This window comes from Trematomus bernacchii, unplaced genomic scaffold (genome assembly GCF_902827165.1).
Source record: "Trematomus bernacchii unplaced genomic scaffold, fTreBer1.1, whole genome shotgun sequence".
Classification (NCBI taxonomy): domain Eukaryota; kingdom Metazoa; phylum Chordata; class Actinopteri; order Perciformes; family Nototheniidae; genus Trematomus; species Trematomus bernacchii.
In genome coordinates this window covers 5,129,725-5,150,911 of record NW_022987662.1, presented here as the reverse complement: position 1 = coordinate 5,150,911, position 21,187 = coordinate 5,129,725, and the positions used below count along the sequence as shown (strand labels likewise).

The 21,187-nt window shown below is 41.5% G+C and overlaps 2 protein-coding genes across 3 annotated transcripts; one reads left to right on the top strand and one right to left on the bottom strand.

Moving 5' to 3' along the window:
* Positions 1–331: 331 nt before the first annotated feature.
* Positions 332–1,369, top strand: LOC117486914 (putative nuclease HARBI1). Its single transcript, XM_034135503.1, has one exon. The coding sequence runs from the start codon at positions 332–334 to the stop codon at positions 1,367–1,369; it is 1,038 nt and encodes a 345-aa protein (XP_033991394.1).
* Positions 1,370–5,122: 3,753 nt separating this feature from the next.
* On the bottom strand, positions 5,123–12,186 carry LOC117486892. Of its 2 annotated transcripts, XM_034135481.1 has the most exons (21): positions 12,093–12,186; positions 11,949–12,007; positions 11,788–11,874; positions 11,582–11,703; positions 11,345–11,488; positions 11,135–11,212; positions 10,880–11,047; positions 10,486–10,588; positions 9,826–10,046; positions 9,251–9,407; positions 8,957–9,168; positions 8,760–8,874; positions 8,485–8,684; positions 8,266–8,380; positions 8,020–8,189; positions 7,846–7,940; positions 7,213–7,343; positions 6,603–6,792; positions 6,315–6,456; positions 5,373–5,469; positions 5,123–5,235 (listed from the first exon to the last, which is right to left on the bottom strand). In XM_034135481.1, the coding sequence occupies exons 1-21, from the start codon at positions 12,113–12,115 to the stop codon at positions 5,159–5,161; spliced, it is 2,706 nt and encodes a 901-aa protein (XP_033991372.1). In that variant the 5' UTR covers positions 12,116–12,186; the 3' UTR covers positions 5,123–5,158. The 2 variants fall into 2 exon arrangements, with proteins under 2 accessions (XP_033991372.1, XP_033991371.1); XM_034135480.1 differs by having other exon boundaries at positions 8,485–8,874.
* Positions 12,187–21,187: the final 9,001 nt, after the last annotated feature.

Here is a 21,187-nt window from a genome sequence, read left to right as displayed (position 1 = left end):
TGCCATCGATGGGTTTCATTCCATTTCAAAGTGCTGTTTGACGCGGTGTAAACTTTGCGCACTGCCACTCCAACATCCAACAACATCTGCTCAGACCCATCTGCACGGGTCTCAGCAGATGTAAAATTAGGCCCCTTTTTGTCCATCTTTCCAACTCAATGGTTTGGTCAGGTCAGCAATTAGTTTTATAGGTCTGGCCTTGCTATTAATTACATAATTAACCACAGGCCCTAACCAATCTGGACATGCATTCCAGGTGTGTATTTGCAATTACTTATTATTCAGAGACTGATGTAGGCCTACTGACTGAAAGAACAGTCCGAACACAGTCATGGCAGGGATTGTTCACATCTTCCATGCTGGAAGGAGAGGTTACCGCCAAAGGGTCCACACCGAGCGCCCCAAACCTCTCCAACAGTACACAACAGAAGAACTGTACAATCGTTTTCGATTTGGACTTGATGACATCAACTACATTGCTGATCTGGTCAGGCCACAACTGCAGTGCAGAACCTTGCGTAGTCATGCTCTGACTGTAGAGGAACAGGTCCTCATTGCCCTGCGCTTTTACACATGTGGAACATTCTATCAGGTCATAGCTGACAGCATGGGAGTCCACAGGAGAACAGTGGGTGAAGTGGTGACAGCTGTGTCTGATGCACTGGCTCGCCTGCTGGATCACTTTGTGACTTTTCCCAATGATGGCCAGATTGCCAAAGTGAAGCAGCAATTTTTTCTTCTGGGAGACATGCCCAACACCATTAGGGTGATCGACTGCACCCATGTACATATTCAAGCACCTCGTCAGAGGGAGTGGGAATATGTCAACAGGAAAGGGATCAGCATCAATGTGCAAATTGTGGGAGATGCTGACCACCTTGCCATCACCAACTGTGTTGTGAGATGGCCTGGGTCAGTCCATGATGCACGAATCTTCAGAGAGAGCCGGTTGTTCACTGAATTTCAAACCAACAGGCCGGATGGAGTTATATTAGCCGACAGTGCCTACCCACTCCTACCATGGGTGATGACACCTTTTCCCACGGCAAACACTCCCTCACAGATGCGCTACAACAACGCCCATGGAAGAACAAGGTGTGTCATTGAGCGCTTGAATGGAGTACTGAAGAGGCGTTTTGCATGCCTGAACTATCTGAGAGTGGAACCCCAACGAGCATGCTGCATAACACTGGCTTGTATTGTGCTACACAATATCGCTGTCCATCGCAGAGTCCCCCTCTCTGACATCGATGATCCCCCAGAGTCCCTCGCACCTGCTGATGATCTAGGCCCACCTATGGATTTCCCTCTAAATGAGAGACTGAGTGGTGGTGCAATGCGAGATGCTATTGTCCGCAATTACTTTTGAAAGGTGATGACAGATGATGGACCTTTTTTTTGTTGAAGATATTTTTTCTTTAATCTAAATTACATTTGTGATTGACAATCGTTGTTGTGATACTTTTATGAGCATAAACATTTATGTCATCAACATTTGGTTGAAAACAAAATAGGCCACCACAAACGTGAGCAAAAATGGAAAAATAAAATGTATTTCCCATGAAGGCTAAAAATGGTATATTATTTCAGTTAACAAACTTTGCCATCTTATTTAAATTGAAACATATTTTAAAATAAATTGTACAGTACATTTTGCTCTGGTAATCCACCTCCTGGTGGGATCAGGATAATCCATTTTTTTGGGATCAAACTGATCCCAATCCTGTGTTACCCATTTTGAAGATTTGATCCAGATTAAAGCTTGGATTGGATTTCCTGATCTGATCGGATATCAAAGTGATCCTAATCCTGTTTTTTGGTTTTGAACTACCCAAAATCCAAATCTGATCTGATCAGATAGGGATTCAAAGTTTTGAACTCCAGGGCCCAGAACACAGGGAACATCAAGAAAAGCATAATGGGGCTCCTTTAAAGTATCAGATTTGGATAATCACTGTTTAAATGAAGCTCCTCGATGCACTTGCAAGTATGAGTGAAGGTCAAGAGATCAGTGAAAAAGATTTACATTTTAATTTAAACCTACCACAAGTCAAATATTAGCATACATATTTGAAATAATTTGTCAATGTTTAACAAACTAGAGAATACAATTCCTGAAGAAATTGCTAGTGGGAATGCTTTATGCTGAAAAGCTGACGCTGAATTGCTATGCTGAAATGTAATGTGTAAGAAGAAAGTGAAGAATTTAGATTGAAATGATACATGAACACTGGGGGCTTGAATGTGTGATGAGAGAAGAAAAGAAAGTAAAAAGGCTTGGAAAAGCAGCAGAATATTTGAACTGCAAACTTTTGAACTAACTTGATGGCGAATGCTCTATCACCATGGCAACGGCATTTGATGACACCCCATAATACGCTTAGATGTGTTGATGGCTGCATCGTTACCAAACCTGTGAAGTTTTGGGCCATTTCGAGCATTTGAACTGAAGTTGTGAGAAAACCGTGTTTCATAGTGAACGTTATGTTGCCAAGGCAACGGCATTTGAAGAAATCTTAAAACTGTCAAATAGATGTCTTCACGGCTGGACTGTTAGCACACATGTGAAGTTTGAGTTTAAAACCACAGCACTGAGACTGCTCTTGTAAAGGTCTTCAATGACATCCACTTAAACACAGACAGTGGCAGAACTTCAGTGTTAGTATTATTAGATCTCAGTGCTGCGTTTGACACTGTTGACCACAACATATTACTAGACCGACTAGAAAACTGGGTGGGACTTTCGGAAACAGTTCTAAATTGGTTTGAGTCCTACTTAAAGGACAGAAAAAACTTTGTTTCTATAGGTAAATACACATCTGGGTTGACAAATATGACATGTGGGGTACCTCAAGGCTCCATCTTGGGGCCTCTTCTCTTTAACATCTACATGCTACCACTGGCTCAGATAATGAAAAACAACAAAATAAGTTACCATAGCTATGCGGATGACACACACATTTACGTAACAATTTCACCAGGAGACTATGCTCCAATTCAAACACTGAGTAAGTGCATTGAACAAATCAATGACTGGATGTGTCAGAACTTTCTCCAATTAAACAAAGATAAAACTGAGGTAATGGTTTTTGGAGCCAAGGCAGAACGTATAAAAGTTAGCGCTGAGCTTCAGTCTGCAATGTTCAAAACAACAGATAAAGCCAGAAATCTAGGTGTAGTCATGGACTCTGACCTGAGTTTCAACAGTCACATTAAAACAGTTACTAAATCAGCCTACTATCACCTAAAGAATATATCCAGGATTAAAAGACTAATGTCACAGCAGGATTTGGAAAAACTTGTCCATGCTTTTATCTTCAGTAGACTGGACTACTGTAATGGTGTCTTTACAGGTCTCACTAAAAAATCTATTAGAAAGCTGCAGCTAATTCAGAACGCCGCTGCTCGAGTCCTCACTAACACTAAGAAAGTGGATCACATCACTCCTGTTCTGAAGTCCTTACACTGGCTTCCTGTGTGTCAAAGAATAGATTTCAAAATATTGTTGCTGGTTTATAAAGCTTTGAATGGTTTAGGCCCAAAATACATGTCTGACCTACTGCTAAATTATGAACCATCCAGAACTCTCAGGTCTTCAGGGACTGGTCAGCTTTCTGTCCCCAGAGTCAGAACTAAACATGGTAAAGCAGCGTTCAGTTATTATGCTCCAAATATCTGGAACAAACTCCCAGAAACCTGCAGGTCTGCTGCAACTCTTACTACTTTTAAATCCAGGCTGAAGACTTTTCTTTTTGCCGCTGCTTTTAATTAAACTATTCATATCTTAAACTGCACTGTAACTTTTATCCATGTATTTTTTCTTTTAATGTTTATTTTATTATCTTTTATTTTTAATGACTGATTTTAAATGCCATTTTCTTAATGTCTACCATTTTTGTAAAGCACTTTGAATTGCCTTGTGTTGAAAGGTGCTATATAAATAAACTTGCCTTGAGCACTTTTTGACCATTTTCATAGGAGTTATAGCAATATCGTGTTTTACGGCGAGGGATGCATTGCCATGGCAACAGCTTTTGAGGAAAACTCACTAATGGCACATAGACATGAAGGCTGGACCATTAACCATTATCTGAAGTCTGCTGCTCTGAGCATGTCAGTTGGAGTTATGACATCGTGTTCCATGACACAGGTGTTTATATTTGAGCTAACGACGTGTCCAGAGATCAAAGGTTTCCATGGTGATGTGCAGTAATCAGTGAGAGGAGAGCCTTTTCATTGTTCTGAATGAGAGATAAACCTCTTACATGTGAACGTTTTGTTGAACCGTAACAGATATTGGTGAAATTTCAACGTGTGAAGCATCTGAAGGAAGTTGAGCATCTGAAGTGTGCTTTTTGTGTACTTTCGGGTTAATGTGGCCTTTTTGGCAGATTAACTAAAGGTGTGCGGCTAATGCTGTGAGTAAAGATCAGCTTGAATTTACAATTGGCTTTAATGGAGACATGAACGTTTTTGTCACTTCATGCCCTCAAGAGGCATTTGGTTTAATTTATTTTTCAAGCTTAGAGATGTTTTCCTACGTTTGTCATGACAAATTAAGTCTCAGGAGTGTAGTGTTTGGGAATTATGGCAGGTTTAAAAAAAATATATGAAGGCGAATTTCAAGCTGTCCTCCACTCTAGCTTTGAGATCACACACACCTTAATGTTAAAATCTGAAGAAGGCCTCTTTACCAAGGTCGGAACAATGTTTAATATTTCTAAAAGAATGAATCAGATTTAAAAGTTGTTTAACATGAATGTCAGAAAGATATATATTTTTTTTAACTAAATGCTCACTCCAGGCAGTCTCCAACAAATGCATAAATTAGGCATATTTTGAGTTTCAACAATATGAATACTAAAATATGGCACACTTTTGGAAAGGTATTTTTCAAGCCTCAGGAGACTAAAGTTCAAGGTGCAATGTTATGATGAAGCAGTATGTCCGTATTGTATGCCTATTGCATGAAACCGTACACACAGGCAGTTGCTGTACAGTACATAATACATTTAAATATATGTGATTTGGAACGGAAAATTAGTTTGGACCTCCCCATAACCATAGAAAACACAACTATAGATTAAAAAAAACTCCAATATTCCCAAGAAAATACTACAAGTGTGAATTATTTAAAAATATTTTATTAGGACTTTGTTTAGGAGCTCATTATAATGATTGGTCCTGAAGTTACGTGTTTGAAACCAGGGTCATCTGAAACGTCACGATTTTGACCTGTGGGAGAAAAAAGAAAAATATATATCTTAGCCACTTTATTCAAAAGTCATTGTCCCATTTTATAATTTGAGCAAACACATGTAAACCTTATTGTACATTACTGGATAATGAAATCAGCATGTATGAGAGCATACCCTTCATCGTGTTGTCCTGGTCTGAACACTGCACATTACAAGCTGCATCCACTGGATTTCTAACATCACAGATTACCACCTCACAGTGGACAAAGACCTACAAGATATGAACAGATTTAAGGGTTTGTTATAGACAGCGTACTTTTGTTTTCCAAACTCTGATGCTGCGTTCACACCGGACGCGATGCTAATATTCACATCGCTCGAAGCGCTCGAGTTTCACCGCGGCTGCGTTTACTCTCATCATTCAAACAAGACGCGCTGGCTCGGGAGCTACAACTACAACAAAATGAACATATTTTACCGTGATTAAAATTGTAATACACGTTTCTAAATGATGCCGAAGTAACAACATACTGATACCGGTTGGTAAAAACCATAAATTAATGCTTGACAAGTCTGCAGCCAAGACGGCAGGCGAAAAACCTTTTTAAATGCTTGTTGAATGAAGATCGGGTCGACCAGGCTAAGCTAACGTTGTATATGCTCATTCCACACTCATAACAATGAGCCTACAGACATAAATAAACCAGCGACTGTATTCGCCATGACACAGACAGTCTGTGGTTTGTACTCGTTTAACTTTTGTCCAGTTTCTGAACAGATATGAGGAGCTGTGAGCTCTGTGTGCTAACTGCTAATGTTTTCTGGTTGAACGTCAGGCTGAGATCCTCACCGCTGATTGGCTTCTGCGAGAATGCGTCACGTGAATTTGACACTCGAGTTGAAAAAAATTGAACTCTCGCGTTTGACGCGGCACCGTTAAATCGCGTGATTCGCGCCCACCGCTTCATGCTCGCTGTTGGAGCGAATTTGCGTCTGTCCGCGTCTCTGCATTGACTTTACATGTAATTGCGCCACCCCCAAACAGCGCGTCCGGTGTGAACGCACCATGAAGCATCTAAAAATAAAAAGACTATTTATTCTTATGACTGATAGTACCTGGCGGTTCAAGTTATCCTTGTCTTCGGCGAAGGCAAACATCGGGACCTCAAACCGCTTGAAGTTGGAAGGATAATGAACTCTGCCCTTAGGCAAAACAGAGTGGAAGATCACTGGGTGCGGGTCCCTTGAGTTTGCACAACTGAGGGAGAAAAAAAAAAAAGTTATTTTATTTGGGTAAAGATGTCCAAAAGTCTGCAAAATGAGCACCCTATGATTTTAAACCATCCCTTTTGTTCAGTTTGACAAACAGTTAATTGGGACAAAAAATAAATATATACAAGTTACCCATTAACGATGAGGTCCCATCGAGGGAGGGAAGTCTTGTCCTCCTCCAACGTCACCCAGCAGTACGCCAGCTCAAGAGATACTTTAGGGTTGTAAGATCCCATCAGTTCCACCTCGAAATACAGCGGCTGTTGTTGGTACTTTGTGATGGGATCGTCCTCAACGCGCTGAAACACACTGTAGGAGTCGTCTGAAGTGAAGCAGAACATGTTGACCCGAATTAGACAGGAATAGAAACGGCCTGTACACAGAACATTAAGGTGCATAACGCAGAAGAGTTTAACTTGGATTTACATAGTCAACATCCCAGGTGCCAACTCAGTTCATTGGTTTAAAGATTAACTTTATGAAAAAAACCATTCCAATTACTTAAAGCAACTAGATTCATATGAACTGTCCAAGTTACCCAAAATCCTGCATTTTGATAGAAAGTGTTATCCTATCTCTTTGCATTAAGCTTTTTCAACGTGTTGACATGATCGAAAGAACTCTTATTTCCCCCTGTTTCTAGCTTTGGGAGAGTTTCCAAATACTCAAAAAAATGAATCTAATCCTTAGCAAGCATGCAAGACAAAAACAAACCACACAAGGCATGAAGAACTTTCTTTACCCAAAGCAACTCTCATTTCAACCTGCATCTCGCCTCTTGCATCGTCAGTGTACGGTTCACTCCTGCGAGGTCGGGTGTTGAAGCCCATAGCCTGGTTTGTGTTGATGTCATAGTAACAGAACACCTGAAGCCTGAAAGAAGAAAACTCTTACGTGGGAACACTTAGAACTGTTCAATTGTTACCAATTGGCACCGTTAACATCTGGGATTGCACCATAGAAGGATTTATGGCGTACCAGTTGACTTCTGATAAGGAAAATACCATTTAAGAGTCTTTAAAGTTCTAACTTTTGTCACATGGTTAGCCTACAAAGTCTCTGTATTTGTTTTTAAATTTGGCGTCAGACTGTCAGTTTACATAATGGTGAACATGAATGTTTACGGCTGCAAAACCCAGATTTCTTTTAATAATGTCCAAGCTGAGAATTTCTCTTTTCTGACCAAAAGTCTAAAACCCAATGACCTGAAGTTTATCATGTTAAGACAAACAGAAAGCATTAAAAAGCTGACATTTAGAAAACTGGAAGCACTTTTTGTTAATTAATCTTCCATGTCATTTTTCAAGCAACAGCTTTGATAATAAATTAATCATCCAACCTTCAGCTTGGTGATTCCAAGTCTCGAGATACTCACACAAACTCCGGCTCCTTCAACTGTGACAGCTTTCTCAATTCAAGTTCATCTGTGATGGAGATTTCATTCTCATACACCATCATATTGGGCAAAAACTAAGAAAAGACAAATGGAAAATCATTTCTCAGTTTTAAACCTACCGCAATCAGCAAGCTGTTCAGCAGCATGCTTTACCTTTCTGGTCGTCCCACAGGTGTTTGCAGTGAAGACAAAATAAGCGTACTGGTCGTTGCTGTATGTGGGGCCACAGGCGGGGTTTCTGAGGGTGAGCCGTCGGGGGTTCAGACTGGGAACAGACTCCATGGTTATAGCCAGAGCCGTGATGGTCCCATTAGGGAAACACCCTGAAAAAGACGATCAGACATTTGTATGCATTGGAGATTCAAGCCTACATAAGAAAACGTATTCTCTTTAACAAACCGATCAGCTTTGTGACGAAGTTGCAAGTCAAGGAGAAGTCTTTGATATGTTTGTTGGTCTTCGGATATCTCAGAGTCACATCCAGTCTGCTCTTGATGGATGACTCCTCAACAGCCTGAGAAGTTTTCAGAAACAATACATTATGATTTAAAGAGGACTATAATCGTGACAAATGTTGATAAATCCCTGCACATTTAAAACTTTGGTTAAGAGTCATACCTCGACCGTAGCATCAGCTGCAGAAGATGGTACAATCAAACTGAAATGTGTGTCGTTGCCCATTAAGCCGTACTGCTGAGCCAGGCTCAAGGTCAGCATTCGTTTTCCCATTATGGTCTGAAAGTTTAATCCTTTGGTCCCGTATTTCACGAGGACATGGAAATTCTTATCATCACAGCTACCTGAGACAGAGGGAAGATCTGCAGAGGGAGGAAAATACTTTGAAACATCTGTGCTCGTTTTGTTATGAATTCCTCTTATCCATGGGTACAGACCTATGTCTTCTAGTTTAGCTCTCAGATAAGCAGTGGCAGTAAATGGAGCATGCTTTGGCAGGACCAGGAAGCCAAAGGTCAGATGAAGATTGTAAATTGTAACTCCCATTTCTTTCTGTTGGAGAAACAGATAGTTATTAGCTGACAAAATTAAATAAAAAATGCATTTCATTTCCCACGTTGAGTGTAAGGCTCACCCTTTGTCCTACGACACGGTCCGTGAAGGGCACTTCAACAGTATAGACCTTTGAGAAGCCGTTAGGGGACATTTGTTCAAAGACTTTAAAGCCTCTGGCAATGCAGTCGGCCAAGGACAAAACCTCAGAGGGGGAGCTGATGTTCTTTAGTGTTACATCAAAGCCCACCGGCCCAATCAACGCCTTAAACATCATCTCCTTGGGAACAGTGGCTGTAGGTCAAAAATGAAGAAATTAAGGCAGGTTGCAATTTATGTAAAAAAGTAACATGAGTACCAAGATAATATGACTCACCGTCAATGACTTGTGGAGGTTGAAGCTGCAGGGGGGTCTCGACGGGGAGGAAGACTTTGTATCTCGTGTCCTCATTAGTGTCGTCTTCAGTCCAGAGCAACTCGAGCATCAGCTCAATCATATAAGAAGTGAAGTACTGACCATCCTGGACATGACTCTGCATAAACAAACATCCTGAGTAAGGCCTTTCCTGAACAACATCATCATCATCTACAGATTTAAAGAAAAAGGGAAATTTGTCTGGCAATGAAGCACTAGATGTTGCAACAGTCAAACATACTCACACGATCTGTTTACATTTGTTTTGTACATACCAACAGGATTTCAGTAGTGTTATTTTCCATGAAACAACAAAGTGTGATTGCTTGTTAAACTGTGTCTCTAAAGTCTAAAATGACTTGAATGTACCATTTAACTACGCTGATTTCTCCACTGTTGTGAGAAATTCTTTAGATCCAAGAAATATAAACATCTACATTTTGCCCTTTTGTAGTATTTTAGATGTTTTTTTTGCATAGCTGCATACATGACTAAAACGACCTCGTCAATGTATGGACTCAATTGTTTTATCTAACCTTGATCTGGCAACCAGCAGCCCCAATAGGGATTTCAACAATGACGTAAAGGTCATCGAGAGTCAGGGAATAGTTTCTGGCCGAAATCTCTGTAGCTTCGAGCTTCCTTCCATCGACGCCCATGTTCATCTCCATCAGTCTGAAGTGTTTCGAGTAAATCAGAGGGTCAATGCGCCTCGGCAGGAACCAGCGGATTGAGGTTTCAGTAAAGAAAACCCCACCTGTACACCAAAAAAAAGCTAATAAATACACTTAAAGAAAGGTCTAACATGGAAAGATTTAAGGAAAAGGGCTAACGTTTCGGAAATAGTGAAATCCTCAAAACATTTTGACTGAACAAATAGTTAATCATTCGTATTTTATTTAAACAATCTGAAAAAGGAGAATTCAAATTATGAATGTAGCAGTTTTACAGCCACATACAGTAACAAATCCTTAAAGTGTCATTTAAAAAAAAATAAAGCACTTCTTCCTGGATACAAGTTCTGGTGGGGAAGATATTTTTGGCTCCATTTTTAGAAAAGTTTGATATTTAAAAAAAGCTGGAATCAGAAATAATACTGGCAGATGTGTTTTTTTAATTCCTGACAGTAGAAAGTGCCCCAAATTCCGAGTGAAAAACACTAGAAGACATGACATCACAGAGTCTCTTTACATTACCCTGAGCTTGAGGACAAGCGGCTCGTGCATAAAGTTGAGTAGTCAGCTTCGTCTTCTCAAATATAATCAAGGTGCTGAGCACAGTCATCGGCACACCTGCTACCTGCGGGGGGAGATTACACAACATGTGGATGTAAATGCATACTGTGGTAACATAATAATTTCCCTCGTAAAAATATGGGGGGGTTATAAATAAGAACTCACTGATTTAAGAGTGCCAACTGGATTCCAGACAAAGTAATGCATTTGAAAGGCTGTCTGATTACATTATTTTATCTATGGCTGCAAGTGTAAGCAAGTACCTAATGGGCTGCAAATGATTTAACAAGTCTGCCTGAGGGGAAAGATATCAAGTGAGAGTTGTTTGAATCTCAGTGAACTGCAGTCCACTTACATCCTTGGTGTATGTTTCACGTGAAGGATTTGGGCTTCGCAGCAACAGCCTGGTAGGAGTGCTTGAGATCCCATAACCATTTCTCTGGGCTTCGTCCACCTGCATGACCCTCTCCTCAGGAGTGAAGAACACCACTGTGTTGATTCTGAAGCTTGCGTCCATGGGTTGCTGTGAGGCAAATATCAAGACATTACATACAAGATGTTTCTAGAATAAGAAAAGAAAAAAAGGCAAAATGAGCCAGTCTTACTGTACCTCAGCAGCTTTTCGGGGATCCGAGTCGGAGTATGCAGGCAGGTTATATTCATTTGGAGCTGCTTTTTTCACAGACACCTAGAAATGAGGCCACTCCATAAGTGATAATCAATCTCTGCAGTGACATGCAATGTACCGGCCTTGACACTCATACGAGGCATCAAGCCACTAATCATATAGACGGGAACATGCCATGCTGCGTTCACTTGCCTCCATGTAGTTGGGTTTACAGATAATTTCCCGGGAGGCCCAGGGAGAGTAGTAGCAAGTTTCTTCCACCAGGTGAAACTCGTCTTCAACCACATTGTCAGATTGTAGCCGCAGACCTAGTTTTGTTGTGAATGCTTTATCATCCTAAAAACACATGGAAACAAGTCTCAAAATTAATTGCCATGTCAAAAGCAATATTTGGTGCTGCGTCACAAACTAGCATTCAGTCGTTTTTACCACATTTTGAGCAAAACAGTTTTGGACGGAGGCATAGATCACAGCGTTTCCCCTGTGGTCTTTCTTGATGGTGAAGCCACACTGAGAAGATAGACTTGGCATGAGGATGATTGAAGAGTTATCTGAGGAAACGAACAAGAAAAGTTCGAATTAAAAAAAATGAGATTAAGTTAAGAAAAAGCAACACATTTGAAATGTCAGCTTACTTATGACAGCGGACACTTCAAGAAAACTTCCTCCAAGTCCACTGACATCCACACGCAGCAAGTTTCCAAGGCATTTAGAGTTGATTTCTGGGATTAAAGATTTATATTAGATAGCAGCACACAAGTGTGTTGAAAAATATATCAAAAGGACAAAAACATACTTATTGGGTGCTTATTTTGTGCCTCAATGTTAACAACTGCTACAAGGAGAATGAACCACCTGAAAAAGATTGAATACATTTTAAATGTATAAAGAAAAATAAACCTTAATTTAAAATATATAGATAAAAAACAAAACTACAAACCCCAATCCAGCTGAACAACCCATGGCAAGAGTTGGGAGACTGGTGAAGGTCCCTGGTTTTTGCACTTTTTAAATGAATTTGTTGAGGATGAGGGAGGGTCCTGCTCAGCAGATATAACCACACACAGGTGGAGCACATTACTGCATAATGAGGTGATTGAGCAGGCCTGTGTGTAAAGTCTGAAGGGAATCCCAACATTTAGGGCGTTGAGGGTAGCAGAATGGCTGACTGAGCAGGGGAGAAGTATAGAAATATCTTTCATTAAAAAAGAAGCTGAAGCAATAATACTGAAGCATGGCCAAAGCAGTCGGATGAAGTTAAAAATAACTGAGAACAGCTAAATCTGTTAATCAGCTACCCAGTTTAGAGATTAGTAAGTATTTGGCATGAACATTAAGTTAATTTACTTATTTGTTTTGAACAATATTATATATTTGGTATGTTTCTTTTTTTCTTTGCATACACTTTTATGTTTAAATACTATACATTTTGCTGATATACTCAGTTACTTTTACTTAAGTAACGTTTCTAATGCAGGACATATACTTGTATCAGAGAGAGTATTTTTACTGTGTAGTTTAAGAACTTTTACTTAAGTAAAATATCTGAATGTGTGTACAAGAAACTCCCTCTAAAAGGAAACTTTGGGATTGTAGCTTTTGCACACGGCCAGGAGTTCAAAACTTTAATCTCAATCAGATCCGACCAGATTTTGAAATCCCATTTTTTGTGATCCAGGATCCACAAATCGGCCAGATTTTGTCCCTGTAGTTCAAAGCAATTCAGGATAGGATCACCCTGATCCAGATTACGACTTTTCAAGATTACTAGATCCTGAATATCAGTGCTTTAATCCTACCGATCGCCATCTAGTGGATATGAAAAATAATACAAGGAAGACAAGAGACCACATTGCAGAGACATCTATAATGTTTAATTATATTTTTAAATACATAAAGGACATTAAATCAGAATGGAATTGTAATTTAAAAAAATACTCTCACTAGGGTAACAACAAAAAAACATTCATTCAAAGGCAGCTGGATCATCCAGGCGTGCTTTGAGGAGCTGAATTCTTAGTGAGGTTTCAGTTTGCTGAAGCCGGCACAGCTGTATTTGTTCTTCTGCCAGACGGATCTGAATCTCTGCCCTCTCCGTTTCACGGCTCAACAGTGTCTCGTAGGCATCATCCCTCTGCTCTGGAACTGGTGATGGACTTCAGACGGCGCCAACACTCCCCCCGACACCAGTGAACATCCAGGGAGCGGACATTGAGATTGTGGAATCTTACAAATACCTGGGTGTTCACCTGAACAATAAACTGGACTGGACTGATAATTCTGCTGCTCTGTACAAGAATGGACAGAGCAGACTCTTTCTGCTGAGGAGACTGAGGTCTTTCGGGGTGCAGGGGGTACTCCATACCTGCCAACCCTACCGATTTGGGCGGTAGTCTACCGCTTTTGACATGTTTCTACCGCCTACCGATTTAGCTGGCTTTCCCTACCGATTTCAATCTTCCCAAATTATTTTTTTTTAAAATGCCCCTTGGCGCACTGACAAGCTGCTCGACTTTGGCTCCTATCCAATGAAATTGGATTTGCTCGTCACGTGATTAGTGTTTGGTTTTGGCGCCCCAGTTAAGTGTTGTTTATTCACATGACACACTGACAGCGACACACTGACAGCAACACACCGACAGCGACACACAGCGACAGGTTTTGATGGTTGTGATATGGAACTTCCCGAGAAGAAGAAGCCCACCAAGCGGTGGGACAATGTATTTAAAGCCAAGTGGACAGCAGGTCACCCGTTCATCAAGGTATCGCGGAGAGGAGAGAAGCACGCATTCTGCGAATTGTGTAGGTCCGACGTCTCGATTTGCCATGGCGGACATAACGATGTAGTCAAACACATAGCCACCGAAAAACACAAAAGTAATGCGATGGCAGTCAAGGGTACTACTTTATCTGTCATGAATATGTTTGTTAAGAAGAACCAGTCAACTGCTGTGATTAATGCCGAACTGTTATTCCAAGGAATGGTGATCGAGCACAATTTACCACTCGCCCTGAATGATCACTACTCAAAGCTGGTGTCTCGGATGTTTCCGGATAGTGAAATTGCCCGGCAATATGCATGTGGACGTACCAAAGCAACACATATAGCGTACAGTGTGGCAAGCCACTCGGTTGACGGACTGAAAAAGGCTGTGGGTTTGAAGAAGGCGCCGTACAGCTTGGCAACTGATGGGAGTAGCGACGAAGAAGATAAGTTCTTCCCAGTACTTATCACTCATGTGGATGAAGAGACTGGCCTGATCACAACTTCATTCCTTGACATGCCAGTCGTAAATGAAGCGACTGGTGAGAACATCGCATCGGCCCTCAAGGCGTCCCTTAAACAAGGTGGATTAGATGTTGAACAGTGTGTGGCTTTCTCGTCAGACAACGCGTCTGTAATGACTGGACAGCATCGTGGTGTGATGAGCTACCTCCGCAAGGGCAACAAAGACATCCATTTAGTGGGATGCCCATGCCACCTTAGTGCACTGGCAGCCAAGACTGGTGGGAAAGCGCTGCGAAGTTTCGATGTGGAGGATTTCATCATAGACCTCTACTATCATTTTGATAAAAGGTGGGCAAAGTTATTACTGAACACTTCATATAAAATTCAGGGAATATATTTGCATGCTTTACAATTTAAATTAGTGTTTTATCCTTTTAACCTTAATTTGTTATATTTAATTACTAGACAAATGGCCAGTGGCGACTGGTCATTAGGGGCACAGCCCCACCTAGTGTCAGCAGAAAGTATTAAAAATAATGATTACAAAAAAATAAATAAAAAAATATATAAAATATATTTTAAGATCATGTTTAATCATCTGATTCGTCTGTACATTGCTGTTTTAGTCTGTGTTCTTCTAATTTCTTCCATTTGAAATGGCACATAAATTATGATATTAAACTTATATTCAAGTTCATTATATTAAACTATTTTACATTTCTGTTTCTTAGTGCCAAGAGGAAGCATCAACTGAGGGAGTTTCTCGTCTTCAACGATGTGGTCGTGAGGAAGATCCTGAAGCACGTTTCCACAAGATGGCTCAGCCTACACAAGTGCATCGAGAGGACGCTCAATCTCTGGGAAGGCTTGAGGTCCTACATCTTGTCAACCTTCGATGCTGATGAAGATGACATGGAGCCTCCGTCGAAGAGACAGAGGTAAGCTCAGCATTGGTATTTATTTTGAGAACCATATACAAATATTTAGTAAAAATATTTAGGCATAGCGTTAATGCTATCATAAATAAATAGGCTACATTCTGAAAAGAATAATAAGTAATCTTGAATAAAAGGCCATGATTTAGGTAGCTAATTTATTAATTTAATTAAGTACTATAGAGTAATTATTTACTTATACTCTACATTTTGTGAAAAGTGAAATATATCTCATTAAGAAATATAGACAATGCATGTTTACTTTAAATGTTGTGAAAATAAAATGTTTTGAATGTTCTTCATCAACCAGCATACCTTATATTTGTATTAATATTTTAACCACCTATTACCTTTCATTTAGGTTGAAGAAGGGTGGTGCTCGTGAACAGAGGCTTCTGAAAGTATTCAAGAGTCCAACAGCAAAGCTGTACATGTACTTTCTACATGCCATCCTGCCAAACTTCGACAGCTTCAACGTACTCCTGCAGTCTGACGCCCCAATGATTCATCGGCTGTATCCATCAATGCTGAAGATCTATCAGGTATTCTAACTATTGTAGATAGCATAAGATTTCAGTCGTATATATGTAAAAAATAACGTTTTATACAATAGAACAATTACACTTGATTATAAATGTAGTACAGGTTTAATGATTCTGGGAACTATTATAAATTGTACATTCTGTGATGAAGCCATATCTTGTTTTGTTAATCCACACAATTACTTTTTTCTCAGAGCTTCCTGTCCTGTTTGGTGAAGCCAGATGTACTGCAGGAGGAGAGTGATGTCCTTCAGGTGGACTTCAGAAATCCCTCCAATCAGAAAGACAGCCAGGAGTTGTTCGTGGGGTTTGCAGCAATGCAAATGATCATAAAAGAAGACATGGAGGGCATGCATGAGGTGAAGAAATTCAGGTTGGAGGTCAGGGACTTCTATGTGAATGTGCTGGCCTATATGGCAAAGAAGTTCCCCTTCAAAGACAATCTCATCTGCAATGCTGTTGTGGTGGACCCTGCTGTTCGACAGAATCTGTCTATGAGGTCCTTTCTGAAGCTGCTGGATGAACTGCCCGCCTCTGCTGTCCCAACAGATAAACAGGATGCTGTGTGTGTGGAATTCATGCAGTACCAATCCGCCAAAGACACAGACCTACCCCCTTACACAGATGGAGAGCGGGTTGATGCTTTCTGGGCTGCCATGGCAAAGCTGAGGGATCCTGCAACAAGCCAGCCTTTTTATGAGAATCTCTGCACAGTTACCCAGCATGTGTTGCTTGTGCCTCACAGCAATGCCTACTGCGAGGCCTTGTTCAGCATGGTGCGCAAGATCACTACTGATCAGCGGAGCCAGCTTGGGCGTGGCAAAGAAGGCCATTCTAAGTCAAGTGTTTACAGTGAAACTTATGGCATCCGAAACACTCTGTGTGGTCTGTTGGCAGGGAAGATAAATATCTTCAAAAAATTCACCTGCTGCAACTGGAAACCAGACCCTGAACTTCTGAAGAAAGCCAAATCCGCCACGTACCAAGCACTAAAATGACTGAACATTCTGTGTAATGATATATTGATGATGTGATGCATGCAATATATTAAATGCATGGTTTATACCAGTAATTCATGTGGTTCCATTTCTTCTGATCACCTAATTCGGGCGTGCACATTTGCCACGCGCAAACCTACCTCTTTTGGATTTGGAAAGGTTGGCATGGTATGGTACTCCTTCAGACTTTTTACGACTCTGTTGTGGCATCAGCCATTTTCTATGGTGTGGCCTGCTGGGGCAGCAGCATCTCGGCTGCTGACGGGAAGAGACTGAACAGACTGGTAAGGAAGGCCAGCTATGTCCTGGGGAGTCCTCTGGACACTGTGGAGGTGGTGGGAGACAGGAGAATGGCAGCCAAGCTGTCCTCCCTGCTGGACAATATGTCCCACCCCCTCCAGGACACCCTGTCCTCACTGTGCAGCTCCTTCAGCGACAGGCTGCTGCACCCCAGCTGTCTCACTGAGAGATACCGCAGGTCCTTCCTTCCTGCAGCGGTCAGACTATACAACCAGCACAGCCCCTAGTAGACACCCCCCCCCCCCCCCCCCCTCCCCTACACACACCACAACACAGACTATATCACCCCTTGCTGCTAAATACCAATCAACTATGTGCAATATGTGCTATATGTGCAATATATAAGTATATATATGTCGTTAATAACTGTGTAATTTATAACTGGCTGCTAATCCTTAGAACCGTTACAAGGTGTGTTTTTTTTTGCATTTTGTATCTTGTAAATTGTGTAACTTGCTGCAGTTAAATACCATCATACTATGTGCAATATGTGCTATATGTGCAATATATACATTATATACATATGCCATTAATAACTGTGTAATATATACCTGGCTGCTAAATCCTAAGAACTGTTACAGGATTTGTATTTTGGAAAGTATTTTTCTTTTCTTTTTTATATTATATTTTTATTATATCATAACTTAGTACTTTTTTCTTAACATAGGTAACATTAAGCTGTCTGTGGCTCTTTCCTGCTGTAACGATGCAAATGTCCCCTCTGTGGGACTAATAAAGGTATTCTGATTCTGATTCTGATTTTCTGGTGCGCTTGCATTTTCTCTTTCGAGGTGGCTCTTGCAGTGTGTCATCAGGCCTGGCTGAAGGTCCAGCTTCTGGATCCACAAGGGTCAGGAGGACCTCATCTTCAATGGTGTGTGTCACATCAGGTGCATTGACGACCTGAAATGAAAGTTTATCAATATACTTTATACCCCTTAAAGGTAGGGAAGGTAAGTTTGAGAAACCGGCTCGAGATCGCTAGAATTTGAAAATACACAACCGGAGAAAATCTGCCACTTCCTTATAGAGCCCCTCCTCCAACACACACGAACGTGCACATGACCAATGAGGGCACGAGATAAGTTTGTGCACAGATGGAAGGCTGACAGGCAGGTAGGCCATCCAGTTATTTTAGCCGGGCCGGCTAAAATGATTGGTCGTGCTTTTTACAGTATTACGGTTTCCACAGATGACTTTTTTATGGATTTTTTTGTCAAAGCACTTAAGATATTCATTGCTATCGGGATGTTAAGAGCATTCCATGGAATATAACAAAAAGTGTATCTCGAGCCGGTTTCTCAAACGTACCTACCCTACCTTTAATAAGATGATCATAAGCATGCAAGCTCCTGGAAAATTGTAGTACTAGGATGCTATATAAAGGCCCTGACACACCAGGCCGAAATCGGCCGTTTTCGTTAGTCGGACGACGAAGCGTGCCCTGTCGCCCAAACTCAATTTGGTGTGTCCCGCACCGTCGGCCGTGACACGCCTTATTTGGCCTTTCATGGTCGTGCGTCGGCCACAGGCAGTCGGACAAAGAAATCACTCTGATTGGCTGTTCAGCTAGCGAATCAGTGCATGAGAAGCGAAACGGTTGCTTGAGAATGTCTTCCACAAGCAACACTCCAATGGCCAACACACTCTCACTCCCTAAACGTCCAGGAGCGACGCTTGGTCAGGGTCCCGTGGCGTGCAGTTGGGACGCGCCGAGGCTCCTTCAGCTTCATAAACGGACGCAAGGAGCCTTCAACTGATTGCAATGTATTCCCATCAGCGGCGGTATTTGACGCTCATGGAAGCACCGCATCCGTTTATGTCGGCGGCTGTTTAAAGGCAATGTGAGCGTCCATTCCCATTGGATAACAGAGGATTTTACACCCGGAAGTAACTATTCTCCTTACTGTCGATTGATTTTACAGTGATATCTGCACTACTCATCAACTCAAAAACACCAGATTATCCTTGCTAATTACACAACATTGATTGGTTTAAATTGTGTGCAATGCTTTTGTATTTTTCCCCTTCGATTTAGGATGGCAGAAGACACTACACTACCCAGAATCCTCAGCTATTGTTTAGGACTACACCATGTGCTTTGTTTGACAAACCCCGTGATTAGTTCTCAAGCTCTGTGATTGGTTGACCTCCAACTGCATTCCATATGAAAAAAACGTTCGAGTCTTGATTTGGATAGTGTGCCATCGATGGGTTTCATTCCATTTCAAAGTGCTGTTTGACGCGGTGTAAACTTTGCGCACTGCCACTCCAACATCCAACAACATCTGCTCAGACCCATCTGCACGGGTCTCAGCAGATGTAAAATTAGGCCCCTTTTTGTCCATCTTTCCAACTCAATGGTTTGGTCAGGTCAGCAATTAGTTTTATAGGTCTGGCCTTGCTATTAATTACATAATTAACCACAGGCCCTAACCAATCTGGACATGCATTCCAGGTGTGTATTTGCAATTACTTATTATTCAGAGACTGATGTAGGCCTACTGACTGAAAGAACAGTCCGAACACAGTCATGGCAGGGATTGTTCACATCTTCCATGCTGGAAGGAGAGGTTACCGCCAAAGGGTCCACACCGAGCGCCCCAAACCTCTCCAACAGTACACAACAGAAGAACTGTACAATCGTTTTCGATTTGGACTTGATGACATCAACTACATTGCTGATCTGGTCAGGCCACAACTGCAGTGCAGAACCTTGCGGAGTCATGCTCTGACTGTAGAGGAACAGGTCCTCATTGCCCTGCGCTTTTACACATGTGGAACATTCTATCAGGTCATAGCTGACAGCATGGGAGTCCACAGGAGAACAGTGGGTGAAGTGGTGACAGCTGTGTCTGATGCACTGGCTCGCCTGCTGGATCACTTTGTGACTTTTCCCAATGATGGCCAGATTGCCAAAGTGAAGCAGCAATTTTTTCTTCTGGGAGACATGCCCAACACCATTAGGGTGATCGACTGCACCCATGTACATATTCAAGCACCTCGTCAGAGGGAGTGGGAATATGTCAACAGGAAAGGGATCAGCATCAATGTGCAAATTGTGGGAGATGCTGACCACCTTGCCATCACCAACTGTGTTGTGAGATGGCCTGGGTCAGTCCATGATGCACGAATCTTCAGAGAGAGCCGGTTGTTCACTGAATTTCAAACCAACAGGCCGGATGGAGTTATATTAGCCGACAGTGCCTACCCACTCCTACCATGGGTGATGACACCTTTTCCCACGGCAAACACTCCCTCACAGATGCGCTACAACAACGCCCATGGAAGAACAAGGTGTGTCATTGAGCAGCTTGAATGGAGTACTGAAGAGGCGTTTTGCATGCCTGAACTATCTGAGAGTGGAACCCCAACGAGCATGCTGCATAACACTGGCTTGTATTGTGCTACACAATATCGCTGTCCATCGCAGAGTCCCCCTCTCTGACATCGATGATCCCCCAGAGTCCCTCGCACCTGCTGATGATCTAGGCCCACCTATGGATTTCCCTCTAAATGAGAGACTGAGTGGTGGTGCAATGCGAGATGCTATTGTCCGCAATTACTTTTGAAAGGTGATGACAGATGATGGACCTTTTTTTTGTTGAAGATATTTTTTCTTTAATCTAAATTACATTTGTGATTGACAATCGTTGTTGTGATACTTTTATGAGCATAAACATTTATGTCATCAACATTTGGTTGAAAACAAAATAGGCCACCACAAACGTGAGCAAAAATGGAAAAATAAAATGTATTTCCCATGAAGGCTAAAAATGGTATATTATTTCAGTTAACAAACTTTGCCATCTTATTTAAATTGAAACATATTTTAAAATAAATTGTACAGTACATTTTGCTCTGGTAATCCACCTCCTGGTGGGATCAGGATAATCCATTTTTTTGGGATCAAACTGATCCCAATCCTGTGTTACCCATTTTGAAGATTTGATCCAGATTAAAGCTTGGATTGGATTTCCTGATCTGATCGGATATCAAAGTGATCCTAATCCTGTTTTTTGGTTTTGAAC